The sequence below is a fragment of the Chelonia mydas genome, chromosome 2 (assembly GCF_015237465.2).
Source record: "Chelonia mydas isolate rCheMyd1 chromosome 2, rCheMyd1.pri.v2, whole genome shotgun sequence".
In the NCBI taxonomy this organism is placed as follows: Eukaryota; Metazoa; Chordata; order Testudines; family Cheloniidae; genus Chelonia; species Chelonia mydas.
The window spans coordinates 253,526,251-253,545,963 of record NC_057850.1 but is presented as its reverse complement, the minus strand read 5'-3'; the positions used below and the strand labels follow the sequence as shown (position 1 = coordinate 253,545,963).

General features: G+C 48.0%; 1 protein-coding gene across 4 annotated transcripts in view; it reads right to left on the bottom strand.

Annotated features, from left to right (window-relative positions):
* ZBTB47 (zinc finger and BTB domain containing 47) overlaps nt 1–19,713 on the bottom strand; it is a 96,787-nt gene that overhangs the window by 15,743 nt on the left and 61,331 nt on the right. For all 4 annotated transcript variants that reach the window (XM_037891215.2, XM_037891217.2, XM_007072715.4 and 1 more), the window contains 2 exons: nt 10,165–11,538; nt 639–786 (listed from right to left, as the gene is read on the bottom strand). In XM_037891215.2, coding sequence (XP_037747143.1) covers nt 639–786; nt 10,165–11,457 — 1,441 coding nt within the window. In that variant the 5' untranslated portion in view covers nt 11,458–11,538. The remainder of the gene's footprint in view (nt 1–638; nt 787–10,164; nt 11,539–19,713) is intronic.

The following is a 19,713-nucleotide window of genomic DNA, read 5'->3' as shown; positions in this document are numbered from 1 at the left end:
CCCTGAAAGTGTGACAACCTGCCAGTAGTAAAGACTCACCATAAGAGTTGCTTTCTTTTAACACTAAATGAGGAACTTTATTAGCATAAGGAAAACAGCACTGTCTCTAAAACGCCCGTCTCTCATCTCCTCCATAAACTAGCTCTGGAGAACACTTACATTTCATTTAGTGCAGGGCAGGGTGAAATTTTTTGGCCATTCTTTTTTTTCCAAGCAAAAACGCAGGTTTGACAAGACCCAAACGTTTCACGAATTCAGGTGTCAGTTTTGCTGAACTGTTCATTTGAAAGCAATTCAGAAAAATGGAAACATTTTGTTTAGACATTTTTTAACCAAACGGTTTCAATGTTTTGTCTTGAAACAAATTTTATTTAAAAATTTCAAGTACATTAAGAATGGTCAGAATTGAAATGGTCTGATTTTGTCCAATGAAACATTTAATTCAACCGGAATCTATTTTTTCCCGACTTTTCAGAACTGCCACTGAACTGAAAAATCTGTCATTTGCCCAGCTCTAATTTCAGTTTTTTAAGAGATATGTGGGAAAACTCTTCAGCACAGTCTGGGGGTAGGTTTAAACTGCATCTCCATTAAGCGCGATGCCCCTGCGGCCCAAGCACAAACACCCATCCACTCACCAACCATGTGTTTCCGCACATGTGCCATGGTGTAGAATTTCTTCTCACAGATTTCGCAGGAGAACTTCTTCTCTGCGTAGCCATGGACAATTTTATTGTGTTCATGGAGAGACCAGAGTTTCTTAAACGCTTTCCCGCATGTCACACACTGCAAGGGAAGAGAGGAATAAGACAGGGGCTGAAATATGCCAGAAGGGAAAAATATACAGCCCCAGCTTACAAAATTAAACGTAGCATCATGGGACAAAATGTCGCCTTACAGTGGGTGGGTACAATAGGGGGCGCGGACAGAATTTTTTCACTCTATGCACCTCCCCTGTGCACTCCTAACAATCGCACTCCTCTTGCCCACTTGTGTGATACAAGGTCAACCGTGCTCCAACGGAGAAGGAGAGCGCATGGAAGAGCAACACCTCAGCCCAGCCGTTCTGCACCAGCCAATGGAGCTGGCTACCGCAATGGGGGCGATGAGGTTGTAGCAGAGCAGTTCGGGAAATGGGATAACCCCGGAACATTTTTGACAAAAATGAAAACAAATGAGTTTCTTGAAATTTTCTCTCAGAAAACGGTGACCTTTGGTTGAAAAACCCAGAAGCATTCGTTCGGCTTGAGCGGAACATCCAATCTACGGTCAGAAAAGTTTTGATGGAAAATTCTTGACCAGCCCTCGTTTACAGGGTGCAGCTGAGGGCCTGTGCTGTAGATCCAGATCCTGATGCATGCAGGCTGGATCCCAGGGAGTGGGACATGCGTGGTGGTGGGGCTGGGCATCTGCTGTTGTGTGGATCCTCCCTTTCCTCCCTTGGACAGAGGACGCTACCATCTTTACTTTAGCAAGCAGAGAGGCAAACAGAGTTACGGTGAACAGACTAAGCAGCAGCATGTGGGTAGGGGGATGGATATCCTCGACCACAGCAAGCCTGGGGTGTCGTTCTGAACGTAAGCCATAGGCTGTATGTCTTCAAACCATCAGCAGTGCTGGGGGGCATCGACGCAAAACCCAGTGGTGTTTGCAGGATTGATTAGGATCCTGAGCTTCGCTTTGGATTCAAATGAACCGAAAGACGGGGCAAACCTCAGCCAGAACCTCTTAAACTGGCCTGACTCAGCCTTTCTTTCTCTTCAGCTTCAGGCTAGTGCCAGTTTCTTCCCTGGCTGTACATACTCTAGGGAGGGGGAAGGCAGAGGACAGAGAGAGCCTGGAGACACCCTTCCAGCTGCTAGCTGCACTACAGTGTGGGACTTGCACCAGGACTAGCTTGTCCTTGGGAACTAGATTCCCTGGGGCTGCCTGCCAGCTGGGGATGGTGGTATCCCAGCATGCAATGAGTGCTAGTCTCCTGCTGCATGCAAGCTCCTTGTATTCCCCTGAGGCCCTACCAGCTCCCATGCTGGCTCAGACCTAGCATGAAAGCAGCAGCCATCCCAAAGGAGTCCAGCCAGACATCAGCAACAGCTGGGCGCAGAATCGCCAAGACCATGGATTCTCTGGGGCAGGGACTGTCTGTGTTACCTGCCTATACAACACCTAACACAATGCGGGCCCTGATCCTTGACTGGGGTTCCAAGGCACGACCGTAATGTAACTAATAACGCTCACATGGCATAACCGCCTATAGGCTCGCAATCAGAGCCCAGCGCACGCCCAGGTTTCCTTCGCTGCCTTTCCAGCTAGCACTGGATCACGAAGAACCCCACAAAGTCCTGAATCTGCCCCTTATCACACGCTGCCCTGCAGGTTACAGCCCTCCTGCAGGAGCAGGCATTGCAGCTCCCGAGTTCATTCGCTACGGGACTCGGCTGGAACCGACCTGTCAGGCCCCATGAGCGAGGCTTCACCTTCACCGCACCCCTGATGCTTTCGCGGGGAGCCATTGCCGCGAAGGGGAATGACAGTGTGAACGAGCAGCACCGTCGCTGAGGGCAAGAGCGAGCAGGGCAGGACTTGATACAGCTTCACCAAACTTTTTCATGACAAGCCCCACTCATTGCTACAGGACACGCAGGGAGCACTTCGTCCCCACGCTGAATTGCAGCCTTCTCTGGGTCGGGGGATGAGACGTTTAACACAGTATAACGCCAGAATACCGATCCCACTTGTCACTGGAAGAGGGATTTACGGAGGCTGAATATAGTTAGCTCAGGGGAATCTGACCAAAAAGCTGCCTTGGGATCATTAATGGCCAGTCGGCTACAGCTTCAGTTTTATGTCACATTCAGACGAGGGCCCCTCTCAGCACAATGCCCCTACTGCCATGCTTGGGCGCTGGCTCAGCACCAACCGCCCAGAGAAGATTGCCCCTCTTGGATTACCACACCACTCCCTGCAGCTCCTCTGTCTCTTGGAGATCTCCTGCTCAACAGGGAAGAGCGAAGATACGAGCTGCCCCACCGCATCAGCTGCTCAGGGTGCTGCCCCCCTAGAGACACTAAGCCAAGCACACACACATCACCTTGCTCCACCCTGCTCAGGAACGACGTGCATTTCCCCACTAGCCCTACTCACAGAGCCATAATCTGGCTCTAGTTCTCTCTGCTCCGCTTCCAGGCGATAAACTTTCCGGGGGGAAAAGAGCTACCCCTTGGAATAGGCAAGTCACAGGACTGCTAAGGAATCGTTGACTTCAGATGATCAAGCATCCCAGTGTCCTGTACACACCTTTACCATGAAGGAGTTAGAGACCGGATAGTGCCGCTTGCTATAATCCCTTCGCTGTGTTTACCCAGCAGCAATGATTTACGGAGACACAAGGACACAGCGCCCCTTCACATTTCACAGGCAGCAGTTCTCTTTTATTGGCCTCCCAAGTCCCTCTCCTTTTGCTAATCCCCACCCCTATCACGTCCCCTAAGCTTGTATCCGTCACATTCCGCGAGGAGACTGACTGCAAATTTGGTTTCAAGACCTGTTTAACGAGCACAGCTCAACGCACGGCCAAAACTGCAGGGATTAACCCACTCTCTGCTTCTCACGGTGCCAGCTCAGTCCGCTTCCGCTGCCACGCCACCTCTGGCCGCCAGGGCTGGTGAGAACAGAAGCTAAACGGGGTTGGACGTGGCCAGCATTTGGATGGGAAACCCCCAAGGTTTTGGATGGGAAACCCCCAAACCCCAAGGTCTGGAGACTGCTGAAAGACGTGACAAAGTACTGACTCACCAAGGTAATCAAAGCCCCAGCAGAGGGGGCACATGCTGTAATTTGGATGGGGCTTGTAAAATCAAACATATGTGGTCACTGAAGACCCCCAGGGCACTTTGTGTAATCACTGATGTGGTAAATCTAGCATCCGGGTTTCACTCCAGTTTTGGCCATTTTATTCTGTCAATCCCAGTGTATCTGCATTCTCAGTGTGGAGGGAAAACTGTTCTCCCTTTCCTGCCCAACTCGCTGCCCAGCCTCGCTCGACATCCGTTAGCCATGTGTGTAAAGTGTTGTGGGATCCATTCAGGGCTGGTATCAGATGTGTCTGCTGCTTCACTTCCCCGTATTTCTCCCAGGATCTTCAACAGGCCTGCACGCTACCCGAGTGCTTTCACAGCTCGTCTTCAGCGTTCCGCGCTCTGGCCACAAGGCGTAGCTCAGCCCTTCCCGAGAACGAGCTTTCCTTCCCCTGCATTAGCTACCAGCACTGTATACGTCCAAAGCAAAGTTCCCACTGACTTCAGACTGGGCGTGCTCAGCACTTCGGCAAGTCACGCCCCAAGTGTCTGAAGGTGGACAACCCAGAAAGAAAGAACTAAAGACAACACAATGGCCACCTGGGAAGTTTGGTTTAAGTGACTTGCCCACCATCATGTAGTAACTCAGTGGCAGAGGCAGGGACTGATTCCAATTCTTCAGGGCAGCATTTGCCTTAGCCACAAGACCCTCCTTTCTCTTCCTGCAGTTCCCTACCTCATTCACTACACAACTTCTGCAGCTTCCGGATGTCCCACAGAGAACAACCTCATTAACTACACAATCCCAGTTATGCTGTGAACACTGTCCAGCACATTCGTATTATTCAGAAAGCCATTTTCTTGTTGAAAAAAAATGTCATCCGCGTGTTTTCAATCAGCCCTACTCTCTAACCTCCTTCCTGTTAGATACTTGTACTTTCCCCAACCTGGCACAACGTCACAGCACTCTTCATATTCCACAATGCTATTCCCCTCAATCCACAGATCAAAGAACTGAACGTCTCACGGCTGTACAAGCTTTGCATCACTGTCAGACACAGAAAGAACATAAATTCGCTCAAAATACTTATTTTACCACAAAAATGCACAAAAACTTCTATAGATTTTCACTAAGATTTTAAAATAATGGCTCAACTGTACAAGAAAACAGTACCAGGCAAAATCCTTCACATGCACAATAGTTTGTATGTAGATTTATAAAATAGATTAGTTTAAATTCAAACTAATCAAAATATTTGCCTGAAAATTCTCAGAAAAGTGGCAATTTTGGTTGAAGTCCAGCACTCAAAAGTTAGGAAATGCCAGAATTAAGGTTGTCTGTACAACTTTAATTCTGTTCCCTTGTGCGTATGCATGATGATACAATCTTCAATTACATGATCATCTACCATTTTTTCCATGGGACTTCTGCCTTGTTGAGTATGTCTACACTGGAACAAAAGACCAGCAGCATGGCTGCTGCTGGCCCGTGTCAGGTGACTCATGCTCAGGGCTCAGGCTGTGGGGCTAAAAATTGCTGTGTAGACATTCTGGTTCAGGCTGGAGTCTGGGCTCTGGGACTCTTCCCTCTCGTAGGGTCCCAGGGCTCAGGCTCCAGCCTGAGCCCGAATATCAACACTGCAATTTTACAGCCCCGCCGCCCAAGCCCTACGAGCCTGAGTCAGCTGCCACAGGCCAGCTACGGGAGTTTAACTGCAGTGTAGACACACCCGTGGTTACAATATTAAGGCAGCTGAATGCTGCCCTGGAAATTGGATTCTATCCCTGCACAGTTCCTATGTGATGCTGAACAAATCACTTCAATCAAACGTTTCACAGGCAGCCACTAATTGCGTGTCCTCATTTTCTGGGTGTCATCTTCAGATTGGCAGAAGTGTTGAGCACTCACAGTTGCCAGTGAAGTCAACGGGAGCTGTGCCCTAAACACATAAATTGCTATTTAATGCAAAGTACTCTGAAAAATCCGGTCCTAGCTGCCTCAGACTGGTTGCCCAAAATCACTGAAAACTTTTAACCTTAATCTCGCTCTGCCTCAATGCCCCATCTGTAAAATGGGAATAATACCATCCCTTCACCTCCCAGGGGTGATGGGAAGATAGACTGTCTGTGAAGCAATTGGACAGACAGTGATGCGGGCCACAGAAAAGCCCATAAGGGCATTAATGATTTCATCTTCATAGCAGGGTTTGAATAGTGTGCAGTAAAATAACACAGGGGTGCACTCTGAACAATGAGGAGAAAACCAAATATTGAATAACTGTCCTGTGCACGGAATGAGGCAAAGGTCCTGTGGAAAAAAAACGGTATCTGATCATCTAAAAAGATTGTACCATAATGCATACATGCAAGGGGCTGAATTAAGGTTGCACAGGCAACCTTAATTCTGACATTTTTGAATGATGGAGATTGCAACTGTAATATTTTAATATTAATATTTTAATTAATAACTTAATTTAATATTAATATTTTAATATTAATATTTTAGGTTTGTGTGTGTGTAATTCATACAGTACACCGAAGTTTAAATTCTGCTTTAAGTTCAGTTTCAGGACCTTAGGACCAGGTTCGGATATTCAAACTCACATTGAGCAGTGCCTTACTCCACGAGTGGATGCAAATGGGTGTGAACCTTCGCTGGTGGAGCTGATGTAGCTATTGACTTCAATGGAGCTATGATGACTTACAACAGGTGACAATCTGGCCTGCTGACTTCAATAGGAACGCTTGGGATAAACTACTCTTCAACCTGAGTAAGGATACCAGAACGTGGCCCAAACTAGGGCTCCGTGTCTGTCATGGAGGTTGCGGAAGTCACGGATTCTGTGACTTTCTGCGACCTCTGTGACTTCTGTTGCGGCCAGTGTGGCTGAACGCAAGCAGCTGGCTCCGGGGACCACCTGAGCAGCGATCTCCAGGGTGGCCAGAGCAGCGCTACTCCGGCAGCCCCCGGCCACCGGTGCCATGGCTGGCCCTGCCTCTCCCCCGGCAGCGACTCCCCAGTGTGCCTGCCCCCCCCCCGCCAAGATTTAGTCAAGGATATTTATAGTATAAGTCATGGACAGGTCAGGGGCGTGAATTTTTGTTTATTGCCTATGACCTGTCCATGATTTTACTAAAAATACCTGTGACTAAATCGCAGCCTTACCCATAACTATGGACCATTTATTTTTTCTCCTTCTGATGTGGCTTCTCCATTGTGGGAGGTTCACAACCATGGTGGGCCTATACTGAGCCTCCCTATTTCCCCCAGAAATATTGACACAAGAAGTTGGTTATAAGCAATGTTATTTACGCTTGGAGTGAACCTATCTTATTTGAAGCCTTCTGCACTCCTATACTTCCTGCATCTTTTACACCAAGTCCTTATCCCTCAGTATCCCTCACACGTGGGTAGTGGAAGGGCAAGAGTTTGAATTTTAGGCGGCTTCACCAACCTCATGGCCCATAGCTATAGTTTTAGGGATAACCCACACAAAATCAGACCTGGATTAATTTAAAAAGAAATCACTCAAGCACTGGAAGGATAACATGGGACTGTCTAGGGTTTTCTTATCTATATTAAAAAAAATGACATTTGTAAGATGCTGTCAGTTCAACATGGATTAGAAGATTCACTGGAGAATTTTTTAAAAATTCTTAACCAATGAAGCTGCAGCATTCAGTATTATTAAACTTTTCCTGGATTCTGATTGGTTCATGTCACCTGTAACGTTCCAATGTAGCAGCCAGCCAATAAATTACTCTTAAAGAAGAAAGAAAAGGAGGACTTGTGGCACCTTAGAGACTAACAAATTTATTTGAGGATAAACTTGAGCTGTAGCTCACAAAAGCTTATGCTCAAATAAATCTGTTAGTCTCTAAGGTGCCACAAGTCCTCCTTTTCTTTTTGCAAATACAGACTAACACGGCTTCTATTCTGAAACCTGTCTTAAAGAAGAGTTGGTCTATATTAGAAAAGTTGCATTGGTTTAACTGAATCTATTTTAAGAATCCATTAAATCTAGTTAAATTGGTACAAACCTCTAAAGCAGGCATACTTAAAGCGATTTAAGCAAGGATTAAACTAGGTTAGCTGAATTCAGAAATGCGTCGACACAAAAGCTGAACCGATGTACAGCAAGAATTAAAGCTGTTTTATCTCATGCAGCAAATTTCCAAATTAAGCTAAATCAATTTAAGACAGGGTTAAATTGGCTGACGTGTGTCTATGTTAGGAGTTTGTGTCAATGTAACTGGATTGATTGACCGATGTTTAAAATCAATTTGAATAAACTGGTGCAACGTTTCTACTATAGACAAGGCCTAAGTACATGTACAAGAAACGTTAGATAAGTACCTATATACAGTAGCATCATGGATTATCCGAACTGATTGAGTGACACTGCATGTATTTGGGTAAATTGGGAAGGAATATCGGAAACAGATCTGCTAGCAGTTCCTTGGATCAGGGCATTTGGATACAAGGGTTGTGCTGTGTGTGTGTTGGAACGGGGCTGTGCTCTGTTTGTGGGGTTATGCTGTGTGTGTGTATACACGTACGTATACACAAAGAAATCAGCTTTACTTTTTCCTCACGTCTACATACTAAACAACCCTGATAAAATCCTTGGTCATTACTGCTCGAGGTTCCAATTGTACCAGACAAACCCATTGCTGCCCAGACACTCACACCGGTAGATAAGGAATTTCCTTGTGTCTCAGTGTAACACACTGGGGGTCAGGGGGCAGTGACTGCAGAACAGGAGAGAAATGCTTGAGTGGTTTGGGGTAACAGAAACGCAGCGTTTTCCTTGATTCCCTGTTGCTCGTATTTCACGTTTACACAATAACATGAGGATGCACACCACTGTCCACTCGCTGCAGTGCTGCAATTTAGTTTCTTTCCAGCAGTTGGCACTGCAGTTCTACAACTGACATCTGTCAACACCCTAAAGCAGTTTTCAGAGTAGCAGCCGTGTTAGTCTGTATTCGCAAAAAGAAAAGGAGGACTTGTGGCACCTTAGAGACTAACCAATTTATTTGAGCATAAGCTCTCGTGAGCTACAGCTCACTTCATCGGATGCTCAACCTTTCCAGAGTACTGTCCCCTTTTCAGGAGCCTGCTTTGTCATGTGTACCCCAAGTTTCACCTCACTTAAAAACTATTTGCTTACAAAATGAGACATAAAAATACAAAAGCATGACAGCACACTATTACTGAAAAATTGCTTACTCTCTAATTTTTACCATATCATTATAAAATAAGTCAATTGGAATATAAACATTACTTACATGTCAGTGTATACTATACAGAGCAGTATAAATAGGTCATTGTCTGTAGGAAATTTTAGTTTGCATTGACTTCGGTCGTGCTTTTTATGTAGCCTGTTGTAAAACTAGGCAAATGTCTAGATGAGTTGATGTACCCCCTGGAAGACCACTGGGTACCCCCAGGGTACGTGTACTCCTGGTTTAGAACCACTGCCCTAAAGTAAGAGAACTCCCGTGGGTCTGATGTCGGAGCGGTGGGATGTTTTCTGGTGGGAACTTTTCTGGTGTCAGAGCTATGGATCTGCAATGCCACTGTTAACACGGGCTTCAAACACACTGGCGCCAGCCATTCATCACAGCCTTAAGCCTCCTAGCTTTCTATGCCATATTCTCTCTGTGCCCACAGCCTGCCCTCTATAAGGTGCCACGCCAGTGCTCTCTGACACTAGGCCAATCCTTTAATCCTCATTACGGGCCCCTTTAACAGCATTTCAGGGCATGTAGTTTCCAGGATCCTTTCAATTCCCTACCCGCTACCCTCACCCCCATGTTTATATTTTTATTCCTGCCACTCAAAGACCCTGTTATTTAGGGACATCCCCACCGCCCAGCCCTCCCAGTCTTTCAGTCAGGAAAACTGGACAGAGCCCCACCTCTGCCTGCCCTTGTTTAAAATACAAAGCTCTCCAGCAATAGCTCAGAAGGCTATAGTAACCCCACAGGACACAGCAGTATCCTGGGCCACGCCTCTACTTTACCTCAGTGTTTTTGTTCCTGTTATAAGGTGGTCAGAGCCATGCAGTGTAGATCACTTATTGCCTCTCCTCCTCACCACTAGAGATCGGGCTGTGCTGGGTAACTGGGAGCTAAAGTAAGATCTGGTACCACTAGAGCCCCAGGACAACACACACAAACCCCACTGCCATAAGGAGCACCAGCCGCAACCTCAGAGTACTTGGAGCATCCCTTGAGGCTCTGTTGGGAGAGTACCATGCCCAGTCCCCGCGTACCTCTGGCATGTCACCAGGCGGTGGCACAGAGTGCCCGGGCCCCTCTGCTGCACTCTGGGGCCAGGCGGGGCATGACGGCGGCTCACCTGGATGTTCTTCTCGCAGTCCGTCTGGTGGTGCAGCAGGAGCTCGCTCTCCAGCAGGAAGCGCTTGCCGCACTTGTCGCAGATCTGCATGCGGCTGTGGGTGACGTTCATGTGCTTCTCCAAGTACCAGCGGTTGTTGAAGACGCGGGGGCACTTCTTGCAGGGGTATTGCTGTTTCTCCTCCAGCTTGACTTTCGGGCCCAGCCCATCCTGCTCCTTTTTCCTCTTCCTCCCACGCTGGCCCTCCTCTTCCTCCACCACCTTGGCTAGATCCTGGGACCTGGTGGACATGGTGGACTTGGTGGCCTTGGACGACCTGCTCCCCCTGCGGGGCTGCCCAGATTTTTCCCTTTTCACTTCAGACGCCTCTTCGTCGTCCTCCTCTTCCTCCTCCTCCTCGGTGGTCTCCTCCAGGTCTTCCTCTTCGCTGTGCTCCTCCTCTTCCTCCTCCCCCACCTCAGCATCCTCCTCCTCCTCCCCCACTTCCTCATTCTCCTCCTCTCCTTCCTCCTCGGTGTCACGTCCATCCCCGTCTGGTCGGGTGATCACGGCGGCAGCTTCATTGGCAGTGGGCTTCCCTTCCGTTCCCTTGGAGACATTGAGGGTTTGGTTGTTGAGGTTCACCTCCACAATGATCTGCTCCCGGTTGTAAGAGCCCTGGCTGTCCAGATCCTCCTCCGACTCCCCACCCTCTATTTTACACATGGTGGCCAGGCCACCGTCCTTCTCCTCCTTGTAATACTGCTTGGCAGCCACAGTCGGGAGGTGCTGGTTGCCGCCTCCACCCACCCTGTCCTCTACTCGCACCGAGTAGGGATCGGTACCTTCCCGGGCGTAGATCTTGGGGTGCGGAGAGTCCACCTCTTGCTTAATCTCGCAGTAGTACTGCGGTGGGACGGCGTTGCCGCAGGCGTCGGGGGGCAGGGCCATGTCGCTGGCCATGGCCAGGCTGAGGGACCTGGTGTTGATGAGCTCCTGGCAGGAGGAGGCGATGTTGCTCATCTGCAGCACGGTGGCGGCGTTCAGGACGTCCTGCACATTGCAGGCGTTCACCAGCAGCTTGGAGGTGTAGATGAAGTTGAGGATCTGCTGGAGGCCTTGGGAAGTCAAGGCCTCCAGGGAGAGCTCTACCCGCTGCAGCTGCTTGTTCTGGGTGAAGAGAGAGTGGAAGAACTGGCTGTAGGCGGCAAGGACCCCCTTGTGGGCGGGGAAGATGCTCTTCTGCTGAACTAGGACGATGTCCACGTCGCACAGGTCCGGCTGAAACAGGCGCTGCTCGTTCAGTCTGTCCATCAAACACGTGAAGTGGAGGGCTACATCCTCCACCAGAGAGTATTCAGCGGAAGGGTAGTCAGTTGTCTTTTCAACTATCAGCTGCAGGGAGAGAGAAGAAAGGAGATGGAAGAATTCAAGACTGAAAAAACCTTTTCCTTTAAATGGTCCCTCCTTTCCCTTCCCACAACAGAAGCTAGATGCCAAGGGAGGCAGCTTAACCTAGTAGTCAGACCACCACATTGATAACGAATACACCTGGCTCTACTCCGTGACTGATAACTTCTCCGTAACATGGCCCTGGGCTCCACCACCTCCCCCGTCTGTCCCCTCACAATTGTGAAGAGGGAACAATAATATCTGCCCACTTCCATAAAGTGCTTTGAGATCCCTGGATGACAAGCGCATTGCAAGTATCAGGCTTTATTATGATCCACTGCCGTGGGTCTTTAACCTGAGAGAATGGGTTGTCCCCATCTCCTTACCCACCCACCCTGCTCTGGTTATCTGTGCAATCTGAACTTGGGACCTCCGGATTCAAAAGCACGAAGCTCTGCTACCTGAGCTGAAAGCCCAGGTCCATAAATGCAATAGCTGACTCAAACCTCCTTACAAGGTCCAGCCACTAGAGGGAGACAAAGCCCCAGGTTGATGTTAATATGAGTTCTTCAAGAATTTGGCTACACAGTCTCATCCACAGTGTGAAAGGGGAGTTCAGGCCCAGTTCAACCCTTCGTCCGTCTGCGGAAACTGTCAACGATTTGTGACAAACGCAATTTGCGGCTCAACGGATGCCTGTTCTCTGGGAACTGGATTGAGAACACCAAACCTACGCCACCATGAATGGTGAAACGCCCTCCCCACCCTCACCCCATCAACTTTCAGTCATTACCATTCCAACGCAGCCCTGAATAGGCTTAAATGATCATTTGAAATGGAGACGAAGGCACACCTGAGCCACTAAGCAAAGGGGCAAAGTCACTTGGACTATGACTGCAGAGACGTGGCCAGAGCTGCCTGGTTCAGACACAGATCAGAATGCCCCCAACTGGTGGGGGGGATTTGGGTTCGGATTGAGGTCCATCTCCACTATAGCACATTAGATACTAGTATCTTCATCCCTGATAGACCCCAAATGCCCAGAAGGAATGGGCCCAATTCCCAATTGCTCTCTTGCGGCACTTGAGGGAGGGACAGAGAATGCAGATAGGGGATAGAGAGGACTTTAAGCTACCTTTGCACTCCCCATTATGGCTGGTCAACGTTTTTCATTCAAAACTTTTTTTTCCCCTCCTATTAAAAATGGCTTTTTTGTCAACACAGAAACCTCCATGGGATGTATCGGTTGCCAACAACATTCTTCAGGTTCTCAAATGTCAAAACAAAACCTGAAAGTTTTCAGCCCCAAAATCAAAATATTTCTGTAAAACATCTGAAAACAAAACAAAAAAATCCAGATTTTGGCCAAAAAATTAGGATTTTCCAGTTTTTTGATGAAAATTTGGGGAAAAAGTTCTTTTGCAGAAAAATTTCAATGAAAAAACGAAACAAGAGTTATTTTCATCATAATTTTTGCAGAAACAAAAGACCATTTCCCAACCTGCTCTGCTGCCTGTGTTGTGGGGCTGCTCAGGGACCTGCCGAGCTCCCACCGTATGGCAGAGCAGCCTCGGGGCTGTACAAAAAACAGAACAGTCCTGGGGCAGTGCTCTCTGACCACGCCTCCAAACTGCTTCCTAGTTAAGAGCTGGTCAGAAAATGGGCTTTTTTCTACAGAAAATTTTGATGAAAAAAAAGAATAATTTTCTCCAAAACCCCACATTTTCAACAGAAAAATTTGACTCCTTGGCAAAAAAGCAACAACTCAAAATATTTTAACCAAAAACAGAAATATTCCACTTTGGATACACTGCCCTGGTGCCTCATGGGAGTTGTAGTTCACGTACCGCATGCTCTTATTTCTCCTCTCTAGGCCGGCCTGCCTGGCCTAACGGTGAAGCACTGGAATGCGTTACCTAGGGAGGTGGTGGAATCTCCTTCCTTAGAGGTTTTTAAGGCCCGGCTTGACAAAGCCCTGGCTGGGATGATTTAGTTGGGGATTGGTCCTGCTTTGAGCAGGGGGGTTGGACTAGACGACCTCCTGAGGTCCCTTCCAATCCTGATATTCTATGATTCTATGATCCCCATGATGCCATTTATGGTTTTCAGTCAAAATATTTCAATTTTTGGGTCTGCGAGTTTTTGACACCCCCCCCCACCCCCAAAAAGTGTGTGTGTAGAAAGCAGACAGTTTCTGTGAAAAACTGAATTCAGCTGAAAACCCAATTTTCCATCTAAACAGTATTGATGGAAAATTTTCCACCAGCCCAGTCCTCCGATGCTGGGGCTGTGAGCTAGGCTGTCGGAGAGCCACTACATACCAGCCAGGCAGCCTCGCTGCACAGGAGAGCTTGTTCCAACCACTTTAAGGCTCCCTCTATGCTACTGGAATGGCTTAAAGCATCCTTAGCATAAGTCAGGCCTGCTGTCTTCAGAGCACTTTATAGCTTTAGCCCCTTGGTTCTCTGTTTCAGCTGATCAAAAATCCACCATAATAAAGTCATGAGATAAGAGCGTGCCCAAGAGAATCTAGGCCTAGCTACTAGAGAGGCATGCATGCCGGATTGCTGGCCTCCCCCACCCCAACATGCAGCTCTAACTCATCTCCGTTATTAGAACTGTTGTGCCTTTTATTCGCAACCCGTGGATTAAAGATGCCTCCTAACAACTGCTCTGAGAAACGCAAGCAGCAATGGGCTCCCAGCGAAAGTAATTCCAGCCGTATCTGTGAGCGGCAATTACCTTCCAGGCTCTTGTGGTCCTGGCAGAGGGGCAGTGGGGGAGAGATTTAGTCAGAATATGTAAGTAACGTAGAACTCTGGATGAAGATTTCAGATGCTCGAAAGATTAACCCTTTCTCTGCCCCAGGTACAAGGTATCACTAAGGCATTGATCTTCCTGGTGTGTGTGTGTGTGTGTGTGTGTGTGTGTGTGTGTGTGTGTGTGTGTGTGTGTGTGTGTGTGTGTGTGTGTGTGTGTGTGTGTGTGTGTGTGTGTGTGTGTGTGTGTGTGTGTAACAGCCTAAATACTCAATTCAATTAAGAACTGGTGACTTTAAGCCTAACAAAAATGTCTAACCTGGGTGGTCTGAAGTTAGGCACCTAAATTCTTACTGCAGAAACTTGATTTTCTGAGATGATGAGGACTAAGTCACACACATGAGGAGCCGAGTCTCTGAAAATCAGGTGTCTAAATAAGAATTTAGGAACCTAACTTTAAATACCCAAATCTGAACATTTTGGGTAAAATTTCCAAAGGAGCCTCTAAGTCCCACTTTCCAAAGTGATGCAGAAACCTAAGTCCCATAGACATTTTCAGATTTTACTCGTTAGCCTTAGGACAAATAAAGGAAACATACACACGTATGCCACCTACTCACCCTGTGGAACTCACTGTTGCAGGAGAGCAAGTAAAATACTACAGCTAGCTTGTTTTAAGACAGGTTTCAGAGTAACAGCCGTGTTAGTCTGTATTCGCAAAAAGAAAAGGAGGACTTGTGGCACCTTAGAGACTAACCAATTTATTTGAGCATGAGCTTTCGTGAGCTACAGCTCACTTCAGCTCATGCTCAAATAAATTGGTTAGTCTCTAAGGTGCCACAAGTCCTCCTTTTCTTCTTGTTTTAAGAAGGGCTAAGTCATTTTTATGACCCACAACTTTTACAAGCATGCAGGAGAAGATCAAGGTGATCAGATTTCATGCTTCAGGGCTGTCCACCAGGGTCAGGAAGAAAATATTTCACCACTGCAGAGCACAGCATTGCACAGCTGGCTAGGTGCCTCATGCAGTGTTCTTGCTTTTGGAGAAGCACACAGCTCTACCTCATCCTTCATCCCCTATGACCACACCACTGCCACCAAGACGGCCCAGTGCTCGGACAAGGTCAGTTCATGGATGAAGAACAGCTGTCTGAAGCTGAACCCGAGCAAGACAATGGTCATGCTGGTGGGCAGAGGAAAGCATTTTGAAGAGTCTGCTGCCAGCACGGTGCAGTCTCCTTTGGTTAAAAGTACATCCCCACAATTGGTGAATTCAGTCTGTGGTTTAGGAGTACTCCTGAAATCCTTGCTGATGCTGAGCTCTCACAGAGCAGCATCCATGAGTAATGCTTTCAATCACTTCTGGTTGGCGCTGAGACTCGGTCCTATCCTAGCAGACAGTGACCTAGCCTCAGTTATTCACGCTTCCATCACCTCTCAGCTGGTCTATAGCAATGGGATATACCTGGGCATGAAAACTTCAGTGCTTAGGAAACTCCAACTAGTACAGAACGCTGCAACACAGACTACCATGAACCATCCAGCCTGTCCTCTGCTCTCTACACCGGGAGAAGAGCAACTCAAGCTCAGAGTCTCTGTCCTTATCTTCAAGGCGCTCAATGGCCTGGGCCCAGGATATCTAGAAGTCCGTCTAAAGCTCCACAATGAAGACCATGGTCGACAACGCCGCTCCTCTGGCATAATGGAACTCTCTACCATCAGGGTAAAGCTCATCTGCAGGAGACAGCTTTCTGAGGGGCTAGTTCGAGACTGTGAAATGAACTCCCCCAGGAACTAAGGGCCGTTACAAACCTCACCACCTTCTGCTCCCAGTGCAATGCGCATTTCTTAGACCTGGCCTTCTGTAATATAAAACATAGAGCAACAGGTATCGATAGTAAAAAAAAAAAAAAATTACACAAACTGCATACGCTTCTCCCCCGGGGAGAGGCTGAGAGAACAAACAACACATGGCAGATGTTAGTCGCTTAATGCACGACTGGAAGACATTCAGATACTACAGTGATGAGCGCAGTACAAGAACCTATGTAGAACAGCAGAGACTGAATGAACGGACACAGGGAAAGTGCCATCAGATCAAAATTGAGGTAAGTTGGCTGTAATGCCAGGGGAGAACAAAACCAAACCACAAGGAGATCCAGAGCAAGCCAATGGCTCACGTTCATGGTGGAAAGGCCAGAAGGGATCTTTGTGATCATCTAGGTTCACCTCCTGCGTAACACAGGCCACCAAAGTTCGCCCAGTAATTCCTGAATCAAGCCCAGTAGCTGCTAAAGCTTTACTTTTAGAGAGACCTCCTATCCGGATTTAAATCAAATAGTAACAATCCTCAGCGCTGACACAGTGCTTGTCATCAGTGGATCTCAAAGCCCTTTGCAAAGGAGGTCAGTATCAATATCCCCCTTTTACAGATGGGGAAACTGAGACGGATGGAGGCAAAGTGACTTGCCCAAAGTCACTAGCAAGCCAGGCGCAGAGCCAGGAATAGAAACCCAGGTCTCTTGATTCTCAGGTCAATGGTCTATCCACAAGGCAGCACCGACCAAGACTCCAAGTAGTAGATCATCCGCCATGGCACCTGCTGAGCTCTTCTAAGAGCTAGGAGTTTTTCAGCCACTAGCTCAGTGACGCATCAATTGCATTGGGAGGCTAAAAGGAATTAAAATTGGAGAGCAGCACAGGATGTGGCCACGTTCCCAGGTATATGGAGTGCCCAGGTATGCAAGACCCTCCCTGCACAGAAAGAGTCATCCAGAGCACCGACCCTTGTCAGCAGTCTTAGCAAAGCCTCCAAGAGCTGAATGGGCCCAGAGGACTGAACTTCCCTCCCGGCTCGTGAAAAGCCCCTGGCTTTTCGAGAGCATGTTGGTTGGCAGGGCAGCGTGGGTGCAGTTTGTTCTGCATTCCGCCATTCCTGGTCTGTGGCCAGCTGAAAGAACTCCCACTGCAGGGCCTTCCACACAGCTCCGGGAGGGTACATTTATAAGCAAGGTTATAAATGGTTCTGATGACGGACAGACGGGAATTTTTTCCCCCCGACTCGGTAATCATAGAATCATAGAATATCAGGGTTAGAAGGGACCTCAGGAGGTGGTCATCTAGTCCAATCCCCTGCTCAAAGCAGGACCAATCCCCAATTAAATCGCTTGAGCAGGGGGGCAGCGTGATTTTCCAGCTGCGAGAGCACAGCCCCTCCAGCTGGGAATTAACGGGTGTTATGTGGGCGTATGGAGAGGGGAGACCACATTTCACACAAGCCTTGTCTCTTTCAGAAGCAGCTCTGAAGACCAAGGGCGCGATTCTCATCTACACGAACGTCCCCTTGGCCCCACGCTGGCAGTGTAAACGGGGCCTTACAAGGAGAGTAAGCTTACACCCACCTGAAGGCTTCTATACCCTGCCAGAGCTGTGCCAAGGGGCACTGGCGTAAATGAGAATTTACTCGACAAGAGTGGCAGCATGCAAGTGCTATGTTCCTTCCTGCTTCACATGGGCTGTGACACTGCAGGATCTGGGGGAAAGGCATCACCGGGCACACACCACACACATCTCACGCTAAGTCTGGGGAAAGTCACAAGAGAGCCAGCGTGCCCTCGGCATCCATCACCGCGGGCTGCAGCAGGCACAGCGTTCCTGCTCAACCCAAGAGCTGGAATTTATAGTAAAAGTCCTGAGGGTCAATTTGGCTTCTTTCCTCAAACCACAAAAGGAACCAGATGAGCATGTAGGCTTGTAGTGATTTCAGCTGCTTCCCTCCCCTGCTACTACTTAGCGTCTCTGAGCTTAGCACGATCAGAACCTCAGCGGCGCTCAGCGTTCCATACGGCAAGTCAGCCTGCATCCTGCAGTGAAGTACTGCACTGTACACACACCCACACACAGACACACGTTACAGTGAGATAAACCCAAAGGCTGCAGACAAGAAACAATGATTGTCTAAAACACACACACGTGGGGAGCTGGGGCTAGAACGCTGGTCCTACAGTTCTAGGGGATAAAAATTACAGGCCCTTATTACTTCAGAGCGCCCATAGGTGACAATATGTATCTATCCATCCATCCATGGCCAGTCTACATGGGAAAGTTTTTTCTGTATAACCTAAGGTGTGAATTTTACCAGAAATAGCCATCCTGGTGTAACCCCCTGCGTGGGCATTCACTTATTCTGGTGTAAGAGTACTTTTTTTTTTTTCAGTTTAGCTCATGCTGCTTGGGACAGTGTGTAAGTTAAACTGAGAACAACCCTTTTATATAGCGGAATAATAGAGCAATTATACACTGAAGATGATGTTCTAATCAGTATAACGATACCTGGATAACTGCTAAAACTTTCCCACATAGGAAAGCCCTTAAGGCAATTATGCAGCTCTCATCATTGGGGTATCTGAGAACCTCACACTATTTACTGTATTTCTGCTCACAACATCCCTGTAAGGTAGGGAACGTATTATCCCCTCTAATGAATATGGAACTGCCCTGTGAGAATTTATTACTGCTGCATGTCGGGCCTGGCTATCAGGATGGTGTTTTCCGTGTTTGGGTTTAAGTACTTCTCACTCAGCCGAGAGTAGAGGGAAGATGGAGAGGATGACCTAGACAACTACCAGCTGACACTGAAGACTGTTAAAGGGACAATGCAAGGATTATTAGTCCAGTGATGCTAGCTTAATCCCCCACTGAGCCTACCTGACTGGGTGGACCAGCACGGGCCAAAGCTCACCAAGACTTGAATAAGCCTCCTGTAGGACGAAGAAGGCTGGCAAGATTTAACAGGACAGACAGTGTCTTGGGGAGTGCAGCGGAAACCAGACGGCAACTAGAATCAGACCCAGGAACCCACTGGGCGTGTCTGGAGATTCTAGGCCAGGCAGCCCTTCTGGGATGGTAGACCTTTAGGTAAGATAGACGTGTATATGCTGTTTGTTAATGTAAAATCATTTTTTGTCTAGTGCTTGTTCCTACTGTTAAATAAAAATCACAAGGTTTTAAGAAGGTCACTGGCTCCCCATAGGAAGAAAATCAGGTGCCTGCACCCAGCTGGACCTGCAAAGGAAGAGGTGGTGTCACCAGATCATGGTCTGCGAGGGGAAGAACGGGGAACTCCACCCGGGGACAGGAAACCATGACATCCTCACTTTCGTCAATTCCAAGGCCGGAAGGGTCCACTGTGATCACCTGGTCTTACCTCCTGCATCCCAGAGGCCAGAGAACGCCCCCACCCCCCCCACAAAAAAATTCCTAGAGCAGATCTTTCAGAAAAACATCCTATCTTGACTTAAAAATTGCCAGTGATGGAGAATCCACCATGACCCTTAGTAAATTGTGCCAATGGTTAATCGCCTTCTCTATTTAGAGGTGGGGAATTGAGACATAGAAAGACAAAGTGACTTGCCCAAGG